Source organism: Triturus cristatus, chromosome 2_1, assembly GCF_964204655.1.
Source record: "Triturus cristatus chromosome 2_1, aTriCri1.1, whole genome shotgun sequence".
NCBI classification, from domain to species: domain Eukaryota; kingdom Metazoa; phylum Chordata; class Amphibia; order Caudata; family Salamandridae; genus Triturus; species Triturus cristatus.
The window spans coordinates 13,748,326-13,768,396 of record NC_140581.1 but is presented as its reverse complement, the minus strand read 5'-3'; the positions used below and the strand labels follow the sequence as shown (position 1 = coordinate 13,768,396).

General features: G+C 46.9%; 1 protein-coding gene across 2 annotated transcripts in view; it reads right to left on the bottom strand.

Annotated features, from left to right (window-relative positions):
* Window positions 1-20,071, bottom strand: part of LOC146863617 (carbonic anhydrase 9-like) — an 891,039-nt gene that overhangs the window by 578,416 nt on the left and 292,552 nt on the right. For both annotated transcript variants that reach the window (XM_085627646.1, XM_085627648.1), the window contains exon 2: window positions 19,117-19,146. In XM_085627646.1, coding sequence (XP_085483772.1) covers window positions 19,117-19,146 — 30 coding nt within the window. The remainder of the gene's footprint in view (window positions 1-19,116; window positions 19,147-20,071) is intronic.

The following is a 20,071-nucleotide window of genomic DNA, read 5'->3' as shown; positions in this document are numbered from 1 at the left end:
CCCGGTGGATGGAGCCTCAACCAGTGGTCATCCCGACTGGAGTCCTGAATGGTGAAACCCTTGGATCTGACCATTTGGTCTGAAGAGTCGGCAGTGGAGAATAGATTGGTTTTGACCTTCATATATCAGGTGAGTTTGTTTTTGTTCTTTGTGGATATGGTACCATTTTGGCTTTGTATTTCGTACGGTCTAAGGACCGTGTTTGGGACAAAAGAAATTGCAATTGTTTTGATAGGCATAGAATAGTGAACTAGTTTTCCTATGAAAATGTCTACTTTCAGTAATTTGTTCCTCTTTTGTTGTCGTTGTTGCTCTACTGATGCTCGGTTGGAAGAAAGTCAGCCGGCGCATCCAGAAGGCACTCGGAATTTTGATATACATGTGAAGCATGGTCTTGGCCCTATTATGTTTAGCACTTTATGGCACAAATATACGAGGGGCAGTGCCGAATTACAGTGGCCATTGACGGGCACTTTCAATGAACAAAAGATTAAGTATTTATAAGAACAGTTGTTTAAGAAAAGAAGTAGGCAGTCTATGTATGATTCCCTCAGAACGTGACAGAAAGCAGCAAAGCAAAGACGAATGAAGGCAGAGAAGGAGGCCCGAACAAGGAGAATGCAGACGTTGACTCTGAAGGCTGTAGCATATGATAGGGAAAAACAGGAGAAGGGTGTTAAATGTGAAGATAGAAGGTTTTGATTACATATTGACAAATCATATGTGGCTCAGGAGGAAGTTGATACTTTTGTGGAAGAATTGTTGGATGCCCGACTCTCACCTCGATATGCTCCGCAAGGAATGTATGCTACTGTTCCGGTCCCCACACAGCCGCCCGTAACAGTTGCGTCCATTGCCGCTGTCCCTGTGTCCACCGTTGTTACTGTATACAACAAGGACCTGTTCACACTGTGAACTACACCGTAGAATAGCTTAGACGATAGAATCGCAAGCTACAAATGAGTGTCTAACGCTTATGGCAATCAATACGGATGTATGAAATATCCGTTCACAGTGTGAACAGGTCCTTGTTGTATACAATGGATTGAGTGGGGGATGACCTGTTCTCTGCCCCTTTAGCTCCTTTTTGTAGATTGGTCCACCGTTGTTACGTCAACAGCTGTGGCTTCGGCTCCCCCTCCCCCTTCTCCCTCTGTTTCTTTGCGGTCTGTGGCAGCAGTGACTGTTAGTACTCCTCCTGCACCTATTTTCTCAGCGCCCCTTTCGCCAGCTCTTTCCCCCACGACACAGCCCCCAGCGACGATAGTGCCTGTTGCTTCTGTTGCGTCTCCCACTGCGGTTTTTCACCCTCCAACATTAGTAGGTAGTGGGACACTGGTGCGTGGATTTGAGGACAGGGATTGTACAAAATTTAAGGATCGTATGGGACCGATACTGAGATTTGATGTGGGAGGTGAAGAAAAGAGGGTAATAGCTAATCAGGCTGCACAGTGGGCCCCGAATCCTATTTAAAGTGTAGAGGATGTTTTGGTGACTATGCAAGATTTTGAGCCCTTTATACAGCAACATGCCCTTAAGCAGATGTCTGCCACTTTGATTGGACTTTGGCAACAGCACTTTGAAGCAAAAGCACCTCAGATTTTATACGATATAAGAGATCGAGTGTATATGAGTGAATTGGGGCCGGAACAGGTTTTTGCTAATGCTACGACAATAGTTGCATATAGGGTAAGACTACATGAGAAAAGTCCCAGGCCAGTATCTCAGTTTCCGATGAGAGAGGTGCATCCCATATATCACCCCGAGATACCGGAATTGACAGATGGTCATGGTAATGTTACTTGAGCAGCAGTGGTGGCCAGGTTCCAGGAGCAGTGGGTTTAAACGCCGTGGAAAAGAAGTGAGGTTTTATCACCTAAGACTCATTTACCAGATCCTAGGAAGAATCCCACTGCTTACTATAAAGAACTGACTGAAGCTGCTTCTTCCACGGTGATGACTCTTGATGACATCGAAATGTTCATTGGTCTTCTTGTTCCGGTTGATATTTAGGGGCAGGTTCATACTCAAGATCATTTTTCAGAGTTGGGTGGTACTTGGGATCACATTAAGGCATGGGATCAGGAAAGGAAACCCGGTGATAAGCCTCGAGCGGAGATTTTAATGTTGCCAGGTCGCATAATTACGTATATGCATTCTCTTATACTGCCAAGAAAGGTGGATTGGGATAACTTGTTGAATTGTGTGCAGAAGAAAGATGAGAGTGTGTCTGATTTTTTCACTCGATTTGAAGGTACATTTTTTGGATTATAGTGGACAGGATTTGTCTGTTGAGGGAGGTGTTCGGTTGTTTGTCAATAGATTAGTTTCTAACCTGCTTCCTGAAATTGCGACTCGATTGCAAGCTTCTGAGAGTACTTGGTCCATCTCTTCTCCCTCTGTTATTTTGAATATAGCACAATATTATGAGCATAGGGATAATGAGGAAAAGGAGAGGACAGAGAAGAGACATAACGATTTAAAGATTAAGGTGTTGTTACAGCAGGCTTTTAGAGGGAATGAGAGAGGAGGTGGTGGTCTTCCTCGACAGCTTCCATGCACTAGTAGGCAGCCAACAAGTATGCCCTTGGGTTCGAATCAGTGTGCGTATTGTAAAGAGGAGGGACATTGGCGTAGCGAGTGTCCTTTGCTTTTGCAGAAGGTAGCAGTCCCTAGAGGACGAGGTTCCTGTGGACAGGGTCATGGAGCTGGCGGGGCTGATAGGGCACAGAGTACTGCAGCCTCACAGGGTCGTTCTGATAATAATTACTTTGATGACCCTCGGGATGGACAGTACTATCATGATGATTAAGATATGGAGGAAGTGACAGGGATGTCTTACAGCTAGGGCAGCCAGGGGCAGACTGTGGAACCAGTTCCAATATCTGTTGATCAGCGTGGTCCTTCTGTAACAGCAGAACTGCAAGGTTCAACTAAGAAATTCATGGTGGACACAGGTGCGACAAAAAGTTCTGTTTCTCAAAATATGGTCTCTGGGGCAGACCTGTCTGGCCATATTAATGTGTTGGTTGGTTTTTCTTGTGTACCGGTTGCAAGCACCATTTCAAAACCTCTTGCGTTGACCATTGGTCCTTTCACTGTGGATTTGCCATTCTAGTTGACATCTAATTGTGGTGAGAATTTGATGGGTTTGGATTTGTTTAAGAAATTGCATGCCACGATTTACTGTTCTCCGGCAGGTGTTTATATGACCATGGGTCGAGATGTAGCACATGCTAAGCAGTGTTTGTCCAAAGATGCACACTTCCTGTTGCGTTTAAAGATGCGCCGCCCACTTTTGTTTTGTTTTGTTTTGTGATTGATTTGCACAAGGTTAAGAAAATAGGGGTTCCTCAGTTCCTCAGTTTCTAGTGGTTCTAGTGGTTGATCATACCATCTTGCTTTCCCGTGTCAGGGCGGCGGGGATCGGGGGCACCGCGCTGGTATGGTTATCCTCCTTCCTGAGGGACCGCACCCAGGCAGTTCGCCTGGGTGATTTTTCTGCGGACTTTCGGAAAGTTCAGTGCGGGGTCCCCCAAGGCTCCTCCCTTTCACCTCTTTTGTTTAATCTTTACATCGCCCCTCTTATTTTCTCACTGCAGCAAATGGAGGTCACCGTATTTAATTATGCGGATGACCTCCAACTTGTCTTTAATCTGTCTTCTTCCCCTGCCTCTGTTCTTAACTTCCAATCTATCATGATTCATATCCGGTACTGGATGAACCACAACCATCTGAAACTCAACCCAGACAAGACTGAGCTGGTGTTGACGGGTGGTTCATCCAGCCCCTGGTCTTCCTTGTTTTGGCCCCCTTCCCTAGGCTCTCCACCTGTCCCCTCTACCTCAGTAAAAAGATTAGGCATTATTCTCAATTCTCAACTCACCCTTCACTCCCAGGTTAGTTCTGTGGTTTCTTCTTCTTTTCTTTCACTGCGCACTATACGCAAGGTGTCCCGTTTTTTTTCTTTTGACGCTTTGAAACTGATCACCCTGGCAATGGTCATCTCCCGCCTGGATTATGGCAACGCCTTATATGCAAGTATATCTGCATATAGCTTAAGGCGTCTGCAGCAGATCCAAAACCAGGCGGCGCGCCTGGTGTTTAAACTACCTAAGTCTCACCACGTCACTCCCCTCCTCAAGTCCCTACATTGGCTTCCTGTCCGCGCACGTGTCCAGTTTAAGCTTGCTTCCATCACCTTCCAAGCACGACTGGGCACGGCCCCGGCTTTTATCTCATCTGAGATCATTCCCTATGTTCCCTCCAGGGAACTGCGTTCATCCACTCAATCCCTTCTCACAGTCCCGCGGTTCCGGAGGAAGAAATGGGGAGGATCGAAATTTGCGACCCTTGCTCCACTCTTCTGGAACTCCCTGCCTCTTGAGCTTAGAGCCTTAACTCTTTATCCGCAATTCCGGAAACATCTCAAAGCTCATTTGTTTACTACATTTTTTAACTAGTTCATTAGCAGTTTCTGTTTCCTTTTAACTCAGCTTCGGCTTCCCTCGCCCAGATATCTGTTAGTTGCAGCGCCATGAAACCGCTGGTGAACGTGCGCTTTATAAATAATTTTAAATTCAAATTCAAATTCCTAGCATTACCACTCTTCCGACAATGGTTCCCTTTATTTCTAAATTTTTCTCTGTTATTGATTTGAAAATGCTTTCTTTAGTATCCCTATTCATCCGAATAGCAGGTATTTAGTCAGGTTTACATTGCATGGTAGGAGTTTTTGATTCTGTCGAGCTCCTCAAGGCTATACTGAAAGTCCGAGTATTCATAGTCAAGCTTTAAAAAGTCAGTTGGACTCACTTTTGCTTTCCTCAGGTAATGTATTGGTGCAGTATATTGATGACTTGCTCATCAACATAGGTTGCAATGACAGTACAGTTAAATTGTTGTTGCATTTGGCCCAACATAGACATAAAGTGTCTCTTTCTAAATTTCAATATTTTTGACAGGAGGTCACCTATTTAGGTCACCTACTATCGAAAGAGGGTAGGAGACTGACTCCTGAGCGCATCAATACCATTGTTAAAATGCCCATTCCACAAACTCAGAAGTTGTGCGTGCTTTTCTAGTTATCACTTCTTACTGTTGTCAGTGGATACCTATCTACTCGTTACTAATCAAACCTCTGCTTTCACTAACACTAAAGGATGTGCATGAGCCCCTGCCTTGGGTGCCCGACTGTCAGCAGTCTTTTGAGGAATTGAAAACTGCGCTTTGTTTGGCTCCGGTACTTGGCACTCCTCATAATAAGAAACCATTTGTGTTTTACGTCCATGAGATGGTTGGCTGCGTGCTTTCCGTTTTAACACAAAAATTTGGACACAAGCAACGGCAGTGTGCTTATTTCTCTGCTGTTCTTGACACCGTCGCAAGAGCCCTCCCGAGCTGTCTAAGAGTGGTCGCACTGTGGCCATCTCGGTAAAACAATCGTCTAGATTAATACTTGATACTGATCTCACAGTCATGGTACCCTGTGCTGTGGATACACTTTTAAATAAAACTCGCTATGAATTAACATTGTTTACTAAACAAATCACTATTAAAAGATGTGTCACACTGAATCCAGCCACGTTACTGCCCCTCCCTTCTGAGAGCGATGAGACTGATAAATATGACTGTATCTTCCGGACGGAAGAAGAGATGAAGGGATGGGTAGACCTGACTGATGTTCCCTTATCTGAACCACAAGTGGAACTATATGGCAATGGCTCTTGTTTTAAATTACCGGATGGCACTACAATTGCTGCGTATGCTATCACCACACCGTGTACAGTGATTGAGACATCACGAGTTCCTTACCAATGGGCTAAAGCTGTGGAGCTTGTTGCTTTGATACAAGCTTGCGAATTGAGTGAGGGATTGGTTGTCAATATTTATACTGACAGCCAATACATCTTTGGAGTCTCACACAATATTGGGCGACTCTGGGCAGAGAGAGGGTTTCTTCACATGGCACCAAGATTCAGCATGGGCACCTTATATTGCGTCTACTGTCTGCTTAGACGCTACCTAAGAAATTGGCAATAGTGAAGTGTAGTGCCCATCGGAAAGTCACTGACGATGTAGGTAGGGGAAATGCTTTTGGCAATCAGACAGCTAAGGAAACAGCCTGGACCAAAATGAAAAGAATGTTTATTGCAGGTCCCGCTAGGTGGGTGCCTGAAGTTACTATGTTTGAGGATACACTTGAGAATGTGAAGGAGATACAAATTGAGACTGTTGGAAAACGAGGCAGCATCTGTGAGGCCTGCACAAATAACATGACTACATTTGTCCTTCACTGGGAACCAAACACCCAATTGTAGCGCCTGACTCTCAGAGGGTAGCGTTGCAGAGCAGTCTGAAGCTTACTCAAGGAAGGTGGTGTGGGCTAGTAATCGCCATTTGCAGGTGCACAAAAATAACACTCAATAATTGATTGTCCAGTCTGTACTTTGCTTTATAAAAGTAAGAGTACATTTATTAAACACACACACCACTCAATACTATGCACCAATTTACAAATATACATAAGCTGTTGGAATTACTATGTGACATTGCATAACATCTCCACCCCTCCTGCAAAGGGGGGGTGGGGTCTAGTACCACCACTCCGATGTATGCACATCAACTTGCCCCCAATGCAGATAGTTGAACATAACCTGGAGCGAGGGTCCTGCGCACTGGCACCATCCCAGTGGCGACCCACCCCATTACCTCAACAAGCATTAAAAAGGGGTAAACCTGCCTTGGTGACACATGACCCTGACTGAGCATCTCCTACTGACCATAAAGTATGCACCTCTATATCTTAAGGGCTAGCAGTCTGAGGACTTCACCTAAGCGCAGAAGCAAGAATCCATGTTTACGCACACTTTGGAATGACAGTACTCATCACCTTGGTTGATCATTTGAATGCATTGCAATTACAGCCCCTAAGGGCATCACAGATGACATCACAGGATTGCGCATATACAGCCAGACCCCCTAGCAGGACTGTCTGGCAACATAGCCCCACTTGGCTTATGACATCTCCTTACACATGTGACTTACAGTCTCTTCCAAAGAAGTACTCCTGGCAACTACACTTCTCCTGCAGTGCGCCTCTTCACTTTAAAAGGAATCACAGGTAAAAGCATGGGATTACGTAAATACAGCCAGACCCCCTAGCAGGAAGGTCCAGCAACATAACTCCATTTAGCTTAACATCACCTTACACAGGTACTTCACTTTACACATGTGACTTTCAGTACACCTAAAAAGAAATAACCAAAAGTAAATGCATTTCCGTGCAATTACACCACTTCACCTCCAGGGGATGCCCTTCTTCACACATCCCCAACTCAGCCCTTCACTTCATGACGCACTTCTCCACACACCCTCAGCTGTAGAACAAAAGTTCCAGCCTAGAATGTGTTTAAATGCTAGCTGAGCCCTTGAGGGGTAGTTTCCTTTAGGTCCCCATGACACTGAGGGTGGGACTTTTCTTCGTGCTGGGGGGAAGACTGTGCTTCTCCAGCAGCTCCCCGAGCCCCTTTTCACAAGTGAGGGTGACCCCCCTCCTCTGGGGGCCGCAAAGCACCAAAACGGCAGATTTCTTTGTGCTAGGGGGGGGAAGACTGCACTTCTTCAGTACTCCCCCCAGCACCATTTCACAAGTGAGGGTGACCCCCCTCCTCTACGGGCCACAAAGCACCAAAACGGCAGATTTCCAAATGCCTGGCAAGGCATTATGGGGCGCTTCATGCTCCTCTTTACCAGCCCCAGCCACTGGGAACACTCTCCTCTGCCCTCTGGGTCTCGGAGACGGTAGATTAAGCAGTGTGCTGTCTTCACTGGCTCCCTGTGCCAACCTTTTGCCTGGCTCTCCTTCTGGGCCTCTCTTCTCCCTGCACAGAGGCCCCTGCTTCTGTGCACCAGTCCTGGGCTCTTCTTCTGGTGCTGATAGGGTCCTGGGGGCAGTCAGGGGGTCTCTCCTTCCAACTGCCCATTGCGCCAGGCTCCAGCACCTTCAGCCTCAGCAGACCACACCCCAGAGAGAGCTTCTCTTCCTGTGCAAGCACTTTTTAAAAGTTGAGTAGGGGACTGGCAGGAAGTCTCTGTTGGTCCTATCAAACAGCGACACATCACGTCCCTGCCCCTGCTCCCTCTTTCTTGTCCAGCCTCTGGGTTTGTTCAAAATGGCATCGTCCAGTGTCTCTGGCCACATGTCTGAAGCCTCATCCCCCACACTGCCTTCCCTCCTTGGTGCAGCCTGGTGCCTGGCACCCAGCGACAGCAGTTGATGGATTGGCCTGCAGCCCCACCCATATTCTCTTCGTGGAGAGGAGGCCCTAGCTTGTCGAAGAAAGGTTATCAATCCATCCAGATGAGGTCAGCCCTCAGCCTGGGTCTGGTCATGGCTGGCTCAGAGAAATATGACAGTTCTGGATGACCCAAAAGCAGTACAAATATGACTTTGGACACTGCAGAATACTTCTTTTCACATTTGCTACATTGGACTTAAGTGCGTGTCTGGAATCTGTAGGCCTAATGGAAGTTAATCTAGCCCCTGGCTCCACATTCCCATAGGGGAATAATGAAGTAAAATAAACAGTAAGACACACTGACTTTCCCTGGCATGTTTATTTCCAGTGTATAAAGCCTATTCCATGTCACCACCCAACACTGCATAAGTCCTGCCACACTATTCACTTTGTAGCTGCTCCTGGACTGCGCACGCTAGGAATCTCTCCTGTGCAGCCCGTACACGTGTGCACACGCATGCACACATGTGTCTGCATGTAACCAGCCCGGTGTCCCTTACTCCAGCTGCTGCGCAGTGGCCTGATCAAGCCAGGGAAACACCAGTGAAATCCCCATGCAGTCTCTTACATCCTGAGTTCACTGTGGGTGAGCCCCAACTTATGAGGCTCCCCCACAGTAAAAGCTCAACAATTCGGTGCTCAAAAAGCGAAAAATCCGGGCGGCCCATAGTGTCAGAACCACCTTCTAACAGAGACCACAATAGATGAATTAGCATTATGGCAAGAAAGTACAGCACAATTGAACGATGAGGGATGTTGGATTGACAAGTCAGGAAAGCAGAGATGGATGTTGCCAGATGCAAATGTTCTCCCTGTTGTCACGATGGCCCATGGCCCAGCCCATATCAGCTCTAAAGGTATTTACAAGTTGTTAGATCCTGTATGGCAGAATGATAAAATTTCGAAGACTGCTGCACATTAAGGTGTCGATTACGATCCGGTAAAAACCGGGTACGAACCGTCGGTCGGAGCGTATTCTCCGTCCGACTCGTACCCGGTTGTAAAACATTACAAACATGGAATTACGATTCGCACGGAAACACCATTTCCGTACGAATCGTAAAAAACACCGACCGACGAAAACATGCATACGAATGTGATCCGGGAATGCTGCGACGTGACGTCGGGACGCTTCCAGGCAGCGTTTCACGACCCAGGAAGTACGATTGGAGCCGACAGCAGTCCGGACGGCAATATTTTCACGGCACCCAAAAAGTGCCGGAAAGCGAAGTACGGCGCGAAACGACCAGAGTAGGTGGCCCGGTAAGCGCCGTACCCCCCCCAGCCCCCGTACGTTTGAGTCGACCCCCCCCAGCCCCCGTACGTTTGAGTCGACCCCCCCAGCCCCCGTACGTTCGAGTCGACCCCCCCAGCCCCGTAAGTTCGAGTCGACCCCCCGTGTATGTACACCCTAGTACGTGTCGAACTGTACATGTCGAACCCCCCGTGTATGTACACCCGTGTACGTTCGAGTCGTACCCCCACCCGTGTATGTACGGTGCGTACCCCCTGGTGGGGGAGGTGAGGTGAAGCACATTTCCGGGCTCTCGCCATTTTGAAGATGGAAAGCCCTGCGCAATCAGGACTCGGCCACTGCCCCCTCCCACAGGAGAGTGGCAGGATAGGGGGTGTACCCACCCCAGGGAGGGGACCCATTGGTCCCTGCCCTTTACCTACCTGTAACGTCCCTAAATTTAGTATTTAGAGGCACCCTGAACCTTCCTTTCTCAGATACAGATTCTGAAACAGCAAAGAAGATCAAGAAACAAGAAGACCTGCTGTGCAGCTGCTAACAAGAGGAAGACACCAACTTCTTTGGCCCCAGCCCTACTGGCCTGTCGACCCTCAAACCTGCTCCTGTTAAACCCCGGCATCTCCAGTGGTCAGCAACCTCACAAACCATGGAGGGCCTGGCTACCTTGTGACTCTAAGCAATTGGGACTCCCACGAGCAGTGGTACTGCTCAAAGCAAGTAACTGACCCCTGGCATCAGCCAGGAACCGCGAACCTTGCACACTCTGCACCCGCCAAGCCTGGCCTGTGCTGGAGTGGACCAAGACCCTGAGTACGTCCCCCCGGCGACTGTGACCCCGAATCCAGCACCCAAGGACCCACCTTGATGCTCCTGACGATGCCTGCAGCCTCAGAACCAGGGACCCCTCCAACCGCGATCAGCAGAGGGTAAGATTTCCTGACACCAAAAGGCACCCCTGCACCCGGCGCCCCGCGGCCCCCTGTGCCCAACTCCTGGGTGCCTACCTATCCTCCAACTACCCAACTTACCTCTCGAAGTGGTGGTCACACCTGAAGAATCTTCGTCCCCGAGCTTGCAGTCTTTGTTCGTTTTGGAGCTTCTCCATTGCAATCCATTGAGCGCCAGACTGCTCAAAAGCACCCTGCACCCAGCCGCCCGAGTGCCCCTGGCAGTGCAATCTCTACTCTAATCTACTTCCCCACTTGCCCTGAGTAAGTGACCAGGAGCCCAGCTCCCACAGCCGCGTGGCCTGCTAGCCAGCAGCCACCAACCAAGGCACCCCTGCCTCCCATAGGATAACATTGGGCCTAACTCACTCTGCACCCGGCTGCCCCTGTGCCACCGAAGGTGTAACAACTGTACTTACCTGACCCTGGGAGACCCCTGAGTCTATGCCCAGAACCTTAACTCTGCCAGTCGAGTACTTACCCAAAAGCTGATAACTCTCTTGTCTTCCATAGGGTAACATTGACTGGTTTCACTTTGAAATTCTTCTAAGTGTGGAGTTTCTAAACTTTAAAATATTCACCTAAAATCAACCGAGTAACGAAAATGAAAATACTCACCTGCTATCAGGAGAGATCCCAGTGCTGGATCTTGATGCCCAGCACTGACCATGAAAAGTAATTACAACCGTACTTACCGCTAACCCAATTTTCTTCCATAGGAAACCATTGACTGTTTTTCTGTGAAATTTCTTCTGTCGATTTTTGCAAACTACAAATATTCTTTAAAAATCGTACCAACTGTGAAAACGTAATTACTTACCTGTTTTAGATAGAGGTCCCAGTACTGAGCCTAGGAGACCAGCCCTGGATTACAAAAGTAACGAGAACATACTTTACCTGTAATTTGAATTTCTTTCCATGGGATAACATTGCCTGGTTTTTGCTGAAAAAGTTTCTAAGTGTCGATTATGCAAACTTACAAATATTAGTTAAAAATTGCCTGTTTAACCAAAACGCATTCTCTCAACTGCTTACAGATGGTACACTAGTGCTGGATCCAGGATCCAACACTGAGTTAGAAAAAGTAACAATAACCCCACTTACCTGCTAAGTGAATTTCCTCCCATAGGATAACATTGGTGATTCTATGAGAAAAAGTTTGTGTCAACTTTTAAAATACCAAAATATTGCTTAAAAATCACTACTGTAACCAAAACGCTTTTGCTCAATTGTTTACAGGAAATGTCCCAGGACTGAATCCAGGATCCAGTCCTGTGGTTAGAAAAGTAGTCCTTAAAGTAATTAATTGCATTTAACTAGAAATTCCCATTGAGCTCAATGTATTATTGTGTTTGAAATTGTGTTGCCTATTGCAATAACTGTGTCTATTGCATTCAAAAGTCTATTACCTATTGAAAGTATTTATCTGAAGCATTTCATTCTGAGAAAGTATAGTTTGATACCTATTGTTGGTTCTAAAATAAAACAACTACATATTTTTATACAAAAACCATTGTCTAGAGTTCAGTTCTTGAGTGTGTGAGACCATTTGCTGACTGAGTGTGTACAACAAATGCTTTACACTGTCCTCTGATACTACTTTACTGCTCGACCAAGCTACCACTTTAGAGAGTAAGGTTATATCTAACTTTAGCCTCTGCCAAACCTCTGGGGACTGTGGACTCTGTACACACTGTACCTATTTGGGAACAGTATATACAGAGCCACTTTCTTACAGCATGTAAACTAGAACAATGTGCCAACATACATGTCAACACAATGTCAACATGCATCTCCCCTTCACATTGCAGAGGGACAAACCACACCTCCAGCACAGCAGACCAGACCACTCATCAGTGATGCTGTAGAGGACCACCACACCTTCGACACCGATGCCCTACAAAAGCCCATGGACATCTTAGGCAACCCACCCCCAGGAGCAGGGCAGCTAAGCTACATAGAGGAGATCCCAGCCCCTGCACAGACCACACAGCAGGAAGCACCCGCCACCACGGCTGGCTCCCAACACTTCACCTAGGCACACATCGCATTTCAATGCCAGGTGTCAGAATGCCATAAGGAAGTGGCCGAACAGGTGCGGGTGGGGTCAGAGCTCATGGAAGCCGAAGTAGATCACATACGTGGGTGTTCAAATCCCATCAGGGACCACATATACCCCACAAAGGAGACCCACACCGCGACAGATAGACATGCATTTGGACATTTTCTGTAATTAACCATGCCCAGAGCCCCGGAATCATAATTCACACCCCCATGCTGGACCTTCGTACGATGGCCCAGTCCACTCCTCTTACGTATTGAGTGGATGACGACAAGCTACATATCCAAGGTCTTACCCACTGCCAGCGGTGACATGGTTGTGTCCGCTGTCCACTACACTCCATACACCAGCGGTGTATGTCGACATGGATATGGGTATGGGTGTGGTCTGCATACTGCAGTCTGTCCAGCACATCTCCGCCACACTTGGCATTGTTTACATTCTCATTCATGGGTCACTGGCCTCTTCCACACATGCCTGGTGCCCACCACTCCACACAATTTGCTATTGTGTGGCTGATGTGCCATGCCGTTGAAGGCTCATGTACATGGCTAGCCCAGGTTGCCACAGTAAGTTGTGCTGTCGTGTCTGGTGGGTGGGCATGTTGTATGTGAGTTTGTAACGTGTGCATTCCCAGTGTTGTGAGTTGCATGGTTGTGGGATTGAGGTGTGTGGTGTGTACATTTTGGTGCTTACCGACGAGCAGTGCATTTTCATGGGTGCCATCCTGGTAGCGCTGGTTGTTGGTGGACTGTCGGTAGAAGTGGTATCATACACACTGCCTGGGTAGTTGGCGATGACGTTGGTGTCGATTCCCCAGTAGTCAACTGTTGCCTGCACATTAATGGAATGCATGTGCATTCTGTTGCGGTAATTGAGTGCAGTGTCACCAGGGGGCACAAGTAGGACATGTGTGCAGTCAATTGCCCCTGAACACATGCGGGATGCCAGCTATGGCGTAGACGCCTTGCTTGGTCGCCAGCTGTTCCTGTGCAGTGTGGGGGGAGTATAGATACTGGGGTACCAAGCTGATGATGGCATCCAAGACAGTTGAGGTGAACTTTGAACTTTGGCTGTGAGACTCCTTGACTCTGGCGGTTGTTGGTTGGAAGGTCCCTGAGGCCAACATGTGCAGTACAGCCAGCAACTTTGTCTGAGGTGGGATGTTGGTTGTCCACTGTGTTGGTACCGTCAGCCTGTGGGCAATGATGGTCAGGATGCGTGGGATGGTTGTCCTTTCGTGCCTGTAGTGGGCAATGACATTCTCTGGTGTTGGGTCTGTGAGATTGGTGCTTTTTCTGAAGGTCCGCTGTCTTGGTCAGCGCTGCCTCTGTGGTGGTCCAGGGTGGGCTCGGGGGGGGGAGGGGTCCTGGGTGTGGTGGCAGTGTGTGTTGTGTCCCTGTCGGGGCTCCGCGCTGCATGATCAGTTGCTCCATGGCATCTGTTGGTCTTAAGGTGTGGCTGTGGTCTGGGCTCCATTTTCTGTTGCTGGTTGTCGTCCGACTTTGTACCTGCTCAGAGCAGGTGTTAATTTCCTGCTGCTAACGTGCCTTATCGCATGTTTTGTGATCTTATCGCAGATCTGGCTGGTCGTTGAGAATGTTGAGGTGTGGTGTTGTCGCGGCTTTTTGCCCGGGAACTCCTACTCTGCATCTCTTTAGCGAATGTAGCCGGGATCATCTGTGGCAATGTTTTTTGAGAATCTTATCGCAGGAAAACTGGTTATATCGGCTGTTAGCACCAGCTAGTGAATGGGGCGATACATTTATTCACATTTTGGCTGCACTAATGTGCCGATAACTCAGCGATAGGTCCTTGAGAATATGCCCCACTATGTGCTGTTCTTGTCTTACTGCTGTTGTTGATTCTGGGCAGGGTGTCCTGGTTTTTGGAATGTGATCAGAACGCACCGTTATGTACTAAACACAAGATTGTTTCTCAAGTTTGTACGAAAAAGACAGCTCCGAGTCATGTCTTTCTAGATACACATAAAAGATTTTTTGGGTGAAGGTACAGCCTGTTATTCCACTGAATCCGTTACAAGTTTATGAACTGCTTACTCATTGTCACTGGTTAATTATACATATGTCCGCCCACCCCAATTCACAGAGGTAAAGGGTGAATTTGAGATGGGGTATTCCGGTCCTTGCTTATATTATCGGAAGCCGCGAGGGAAGGGATATCCAGGTTGTGATACTAATATGTACTGTAATAATTTGTATATGAAAGAGCAGAGCATCACCTTAGTGGGCTGGCATTATCGAGACTTGACGCTTACTAGAAAGGCTGGCTATTATCTCGCATGTTGTCCGATAGTAAACAGTACTGACTCATTCCTGTATGTAAATTGTTCCGGAATAACACTGTTCAAAAATACAATGTCTTTAGTGAAAAAGAAGGATCCGAGTATGGTTGGAATGTACACTAGGTATGCTCCTGTGGATTATCAATGTCCATTTTATGCACACCCAGAATTTTACTTTCTGTCTAATGGTACTTATTCGAATGTTTATAATGCTACAGAGGATGTTGCTATAGGGATGGTCCTTCCTCTCGGTGTACCCTGTAAGTATAGTAAGCCAAACATATGGCGGGTTAAAAGGACACTGACAAAAGAATTCTGCGATGGAGTAACTGACCTGGAAGTCAATAACTATAGTAATGGTATCACCTTTGGATATATTCTTTCTTCCATTACTACTTTTGGTGGTACTGCCATGGCCAGGGGTGAAAAAGATAGGGAATACTTTAGATATAAGCTGCAGATACTGCCTAATTCCACAGTAGCGGCTCTGCGTGACATCACACCCAATAAGAAAGTATGCGGATATATTCCGAGCAGACTAGATATGCTGTTGATTTCCTCCTAGCTAAGAGCGGTGGTGTGTGTGCGGTAGTAGGAGACCAGTGTGTAGTCGGGATCACTAATATAGAAAAGAACATTACCCAAGACATTTGAGACATTTTGGAAAATGTTAAGGGAATGGAGAGCTGAAAGTGGAGTTGGTCCCTCTTTGAAAGGGTGATCTAGGGCTAAGGAGAGAAGATGGAGAAGGTCTAAGCTGGAGCAGGATGAACTGCTCTATCGAACCTCACATAGAGCCTACCTGAATAGCTGCAATTCAGCTAGGAGATCGTATCTGGGTGCCCGTATTATGGAAGCTAAAAATTCTTCCCAGGAACTCTTTATCATCCTAAAGGAGTTCATTAATCCTAGGGCCAATAATCCGCTCCCACCGCCTACACAGGAACTATGTGAGAACCCAGGGAGCCATTTTACCAATAAAATCGATGTGATTTATCGTACCTTTGGTTCTGAGGAGGGCGTTTACGGTAAAGCTTCTATCTTGGAGAGTCAAAGTCCGTCAAATTTAGAATTTATCCCTAATGTTACGAGGGAAGAAGTTTGCTCTCTATTAATGCGAGTAAAATCCGGCTCTCCATCATATTTAATGCCGCCCGCTGTTATGTCAGCGTTATCTCCAGTTCTTGCAGAGGCCCTTACAAATGTTTGTAACATCTCGCTTGCAACCTCCACTGTCCCGCGGAAGTGGAAAAATGCACGCATAAAACCCCTTCTGAAGAAGGTGCTAGCGGATCCCAGCGATCTTCAGAATTTCAGACCTATTTCTCTCTTGCCGTGTTGTGCAAAAATTATGGAGGCCTTAGTTAAGAGACATCTCTACCATTACCTGGGGCAGAACAACATACTCACACAGCACGGAGGCGGCACTGTTGGAGGTAAAAGACACCATAAGGATGTCCCTGGACAGGGATGTCCCTGTCATGTTGGTGTTGCTGGATCTGTCGGCTGCCTTTGACACCATCTCCCATCGGATCCTTTTGGACCGGTTGTGAGACATTGGTGTCAGAGGCAGGGCCTTTAAATGGATCCAGAACTTTCTGGCAGACAGAACTCAATGTGTTCAACTTGGGTCATTTATCTCTCAAACAACTAGCGTTGACAAAGGGGTTCCACAGGGCTCGGTTTTGAGCCCCACTTTGTTTAACATATATGTGGCTCCCCTAGCTTCAATCATCAGAAATTGTGGGTTTGAAACCATATCTTATGCTGATGATACCCAGGTGAGTGTCCCTATTGAGAACAGTCCTGCGTCACCAGACTCAAATTTAGACATTGTATGATCAGCATAGCGAGATGGATGAGGAAGAACTTTCTCCAGCTCAACTCCTCAAAGACCGAGATCGTCCTATATGGCAAAGCAAAGGAGATGTGGACCCCTGATTGGTGGCCATCTGAGCTAGGAGAAGCACCCGCCCCTAGAGGTTGGGCTAAGAATCTGGGCATAAAAATTGACAACAACCTATCAATGGATGAGCAGGTAAAATCAGTGGCAGGCACCTGCTTCGGAACCATTCGAATGCTTAGAAGGATCTTTCCGTGGATTCCGTTTATGGCCAGACAGACCCTCATCCAGTCACTTCTGGTCAGTCGACTGGATTATGGTAACTCACTGCTGGTTGGAATGAGGGAGGATCTGGCCGCAAATTACAGGTGGTCCAAAATACGACAGCCCGTCTTGTCCTTAACAAGCCGGCACAGACCACCTTGCTACCACTCCTGCGACAACTACATTGGCTTCCCATTAAAAAGAGGTCCACTTTTAAATTGTTATGTCTAGTTTAGAAGTCCCTTCATGGGTTGGGCCCTGCCTACCTGACGAAGAAGCTTGAATGGTATCATCCTACACGACTGCTGAGATCCAGCAGCCGTAATTTGCTATGTGTTCGCAGAGTCAGGAAGGCTAGAATGGGTGGCCGGGCTTTTTCGTACTTGGCCCCCACTCAGTGGAATACCTTGCCAGATGAGATCCGTGCCTGTACCAATTTCTGCTGCTTTAAAAAGCTGCTCAAGACCTGGCTCTTCTAATGTTTACTCCATAACATGGTGCTTCTCTCTCATGCGCCGAGAGATCCCCCTGGGGATGATTTGTTGCGCAATACAAGTGAGTAAATAAAATAAAATATTTTATCGTAATTCTGATTGCTTGTTGTGTTTGGGTGCAGTGTCTCCCTTTATGTGGTTCTTATTGCACCACGTTTCTCGCCCTTAAGAGAATATCGATCCATGATACCAATACGAGAATTATGATTCAGAAAGAAGTGAACAACCTTGTGCAGATAGATGAGGGTATTTTTGAGACTTCTTCTCTTTTTACTGTTTCCTTCCCTGAAAGTGAAATCGAAAATATGGAATGCCCCTAAATCAATGTATCCATGTTTTATTGACGGATATGTCTTTTGTTATTATACATAATGCTAAAAGGAGGGTCTGTAGGAATACAAATTATGCCTTTGTATTGTTTTACGTAAGTTAGCATTCGCTGCGCCATTTTGATGGAGAAAGAGAAAAACAGAAAAGGTTAGGGAAATTCACCATGTGCGGAGGAGAAACAGATGGAGAAGAAAAACTACTGAATGCAGGTCATAGAGACAAGAAGGAGGAAACTGACGGTTTGTGTGGAAGAAAGAGACAGGGAGACAGAAAATGACTGCATAATGGAAAGGCAGAAGTCGAAGGAAATGTATCCTGAAAAGAGTTTGCATTGCCTTTGCTTCATGCAAGGTGACACAACGGCAACACAAGCCCTTAAGTAAGATTTATTATGTCACGCAGACTCACCTTGCGTTTGTCTGCTTGGCAAAGTAAATCTGAAGTAACACAAGCAGTGCAAGTCGCTGCCGTGCGTTACTCTGCCCTGGGGAGGCGTTCCATGGGTGGAGGGTGGGTGTTCCCACGCATCCACCCATGGTTTTTGCATATTCCTAAATTTACTAACAATAGGAAACCTGTGAATGCGTCAAAATGCTTCAGCTTCCAAGGGGAGGCGTAAGAAGGAAAAATGTGTTTATTTCTCCTTCTGTTTTCCTCTTTCATCCTGTTGTGCATTCTGTCAGCGAGACAGAGAGCACGAACGCCTCGTATCCTAGTAGATATGGCGCATTCCTGCCCTCTCCACTTGACACAGTGCATCGCGGCGTGTTGTCTTGCTGCGCTGCCTTGCACCAAATACTAGTAATTCTGCCCTCGAGCGTGTGAGGAAAAGACTCACTGGATGGAAATTCACCATGTCTGAAGGGGAAGGGGTGGGTCAAAGGTGCGTGAAACAGAAAAAAGGCATATGGGGAAATGACCATTTGTTGAAAACAGTGAAATGGTGAGGAGAAGGTAATTGGCATTAAGGAGAAAGAGATAGAGGGAGAAGGAATAACCATGTTTGGTTGAGAAGGAGACACATGGAAAATGAGACTGATCATCTCTACAGTAGAACGAGACAAGGAGAAGCAAACTGAGCATGGTCAGAAGAAAAAGACAGAGAATGAACTTGGCCATATTTGAAGGAGAACAAGAGAATGGGGAAGTGAAGAGAAGGAAAGTGTAGACTCAGGACATGTTTACATGTGTAAATGAGGCAGAGGAAGCCAGAAGATATGAGAATTCAAGAGACACAAATTAAGAAACAGTAGTAATGAGGTCTGGCCTGTCTCATGGTTCCAGTGTGAGACTCATTCACTGGCAGCAGGGCTTACCTCCATAGGTCCAGTGATGCGTGGGAGGACCTGAGGAGAGAAAACACAAGTAGATGGAACATTAGTATATTGGACAAGAACAAGAGGAAACACAAGCAAAATGGAACATACTATCTTAGAGCAGAATAAGAGGAAACACAAGCAAAATTCACAAGCAAAAAGGAACATTGCTATCTTGGATCGTGATAAACATTGATAAACAAAACAGAGATTCCAGGCGCATTGCCGCAGTGTCCACCCCATCTATTCTTCCCTTGAAGTGGTTAACAGGGGACTCTATAATTTATTTATTTATTTACTCATTTGTATGGCGCAACAAATCATCCCCAAGGGGAACTTTTGGCGCCTGAGAAGAAACACCCCATAGACAGTAAGAACCTTTAGAATAGCCAGGTCTTAAGCATTTTCTTGAATTGGAAGAAATTGGAACAGGCGCGGATCTCGTCGAGGAGGCTGTTCCAGTGACTGGGGACCAGGTGAGAAAACGCGCGCCCACCCATTTTGGTCTTCCTTATTCTCTGCATGCAGAGCAGATTGCGAATGGCTGGATCTCAACTGTCGTACGAGTTGATAACGTTCAATTTTCTTCATCATGTAGGCCAGACCAGTCCCCTGGAGAGACTTAAAAACCAAACATAACAGCTTGAAGATAGCTCATTTCCTGATAGGAAGCCAGGGTAATTGCTGCAGGAGAGGTAAAGAGGGGCTCCGCGCTGGTTTACTGAGGGCAAGGCGGGCTGCCGTATTTTGAACCACTTGTAGTTTGGATAACAGGTCCTCCCTCACTCCAACCCACAAAGAATTGTCATAATCCAGTCGACTAAGAGCGACTGAATGAGAGCCTTTCTGGCGTTAAGTGGGATCCAAGGGAAGATCTTTCTAAGCATCTGCATGGTTCCGAAGCAGGTGAGGCCTCCTGTCTGGGAAAGGAAGTGAGGACCATCAGCAGGACAGA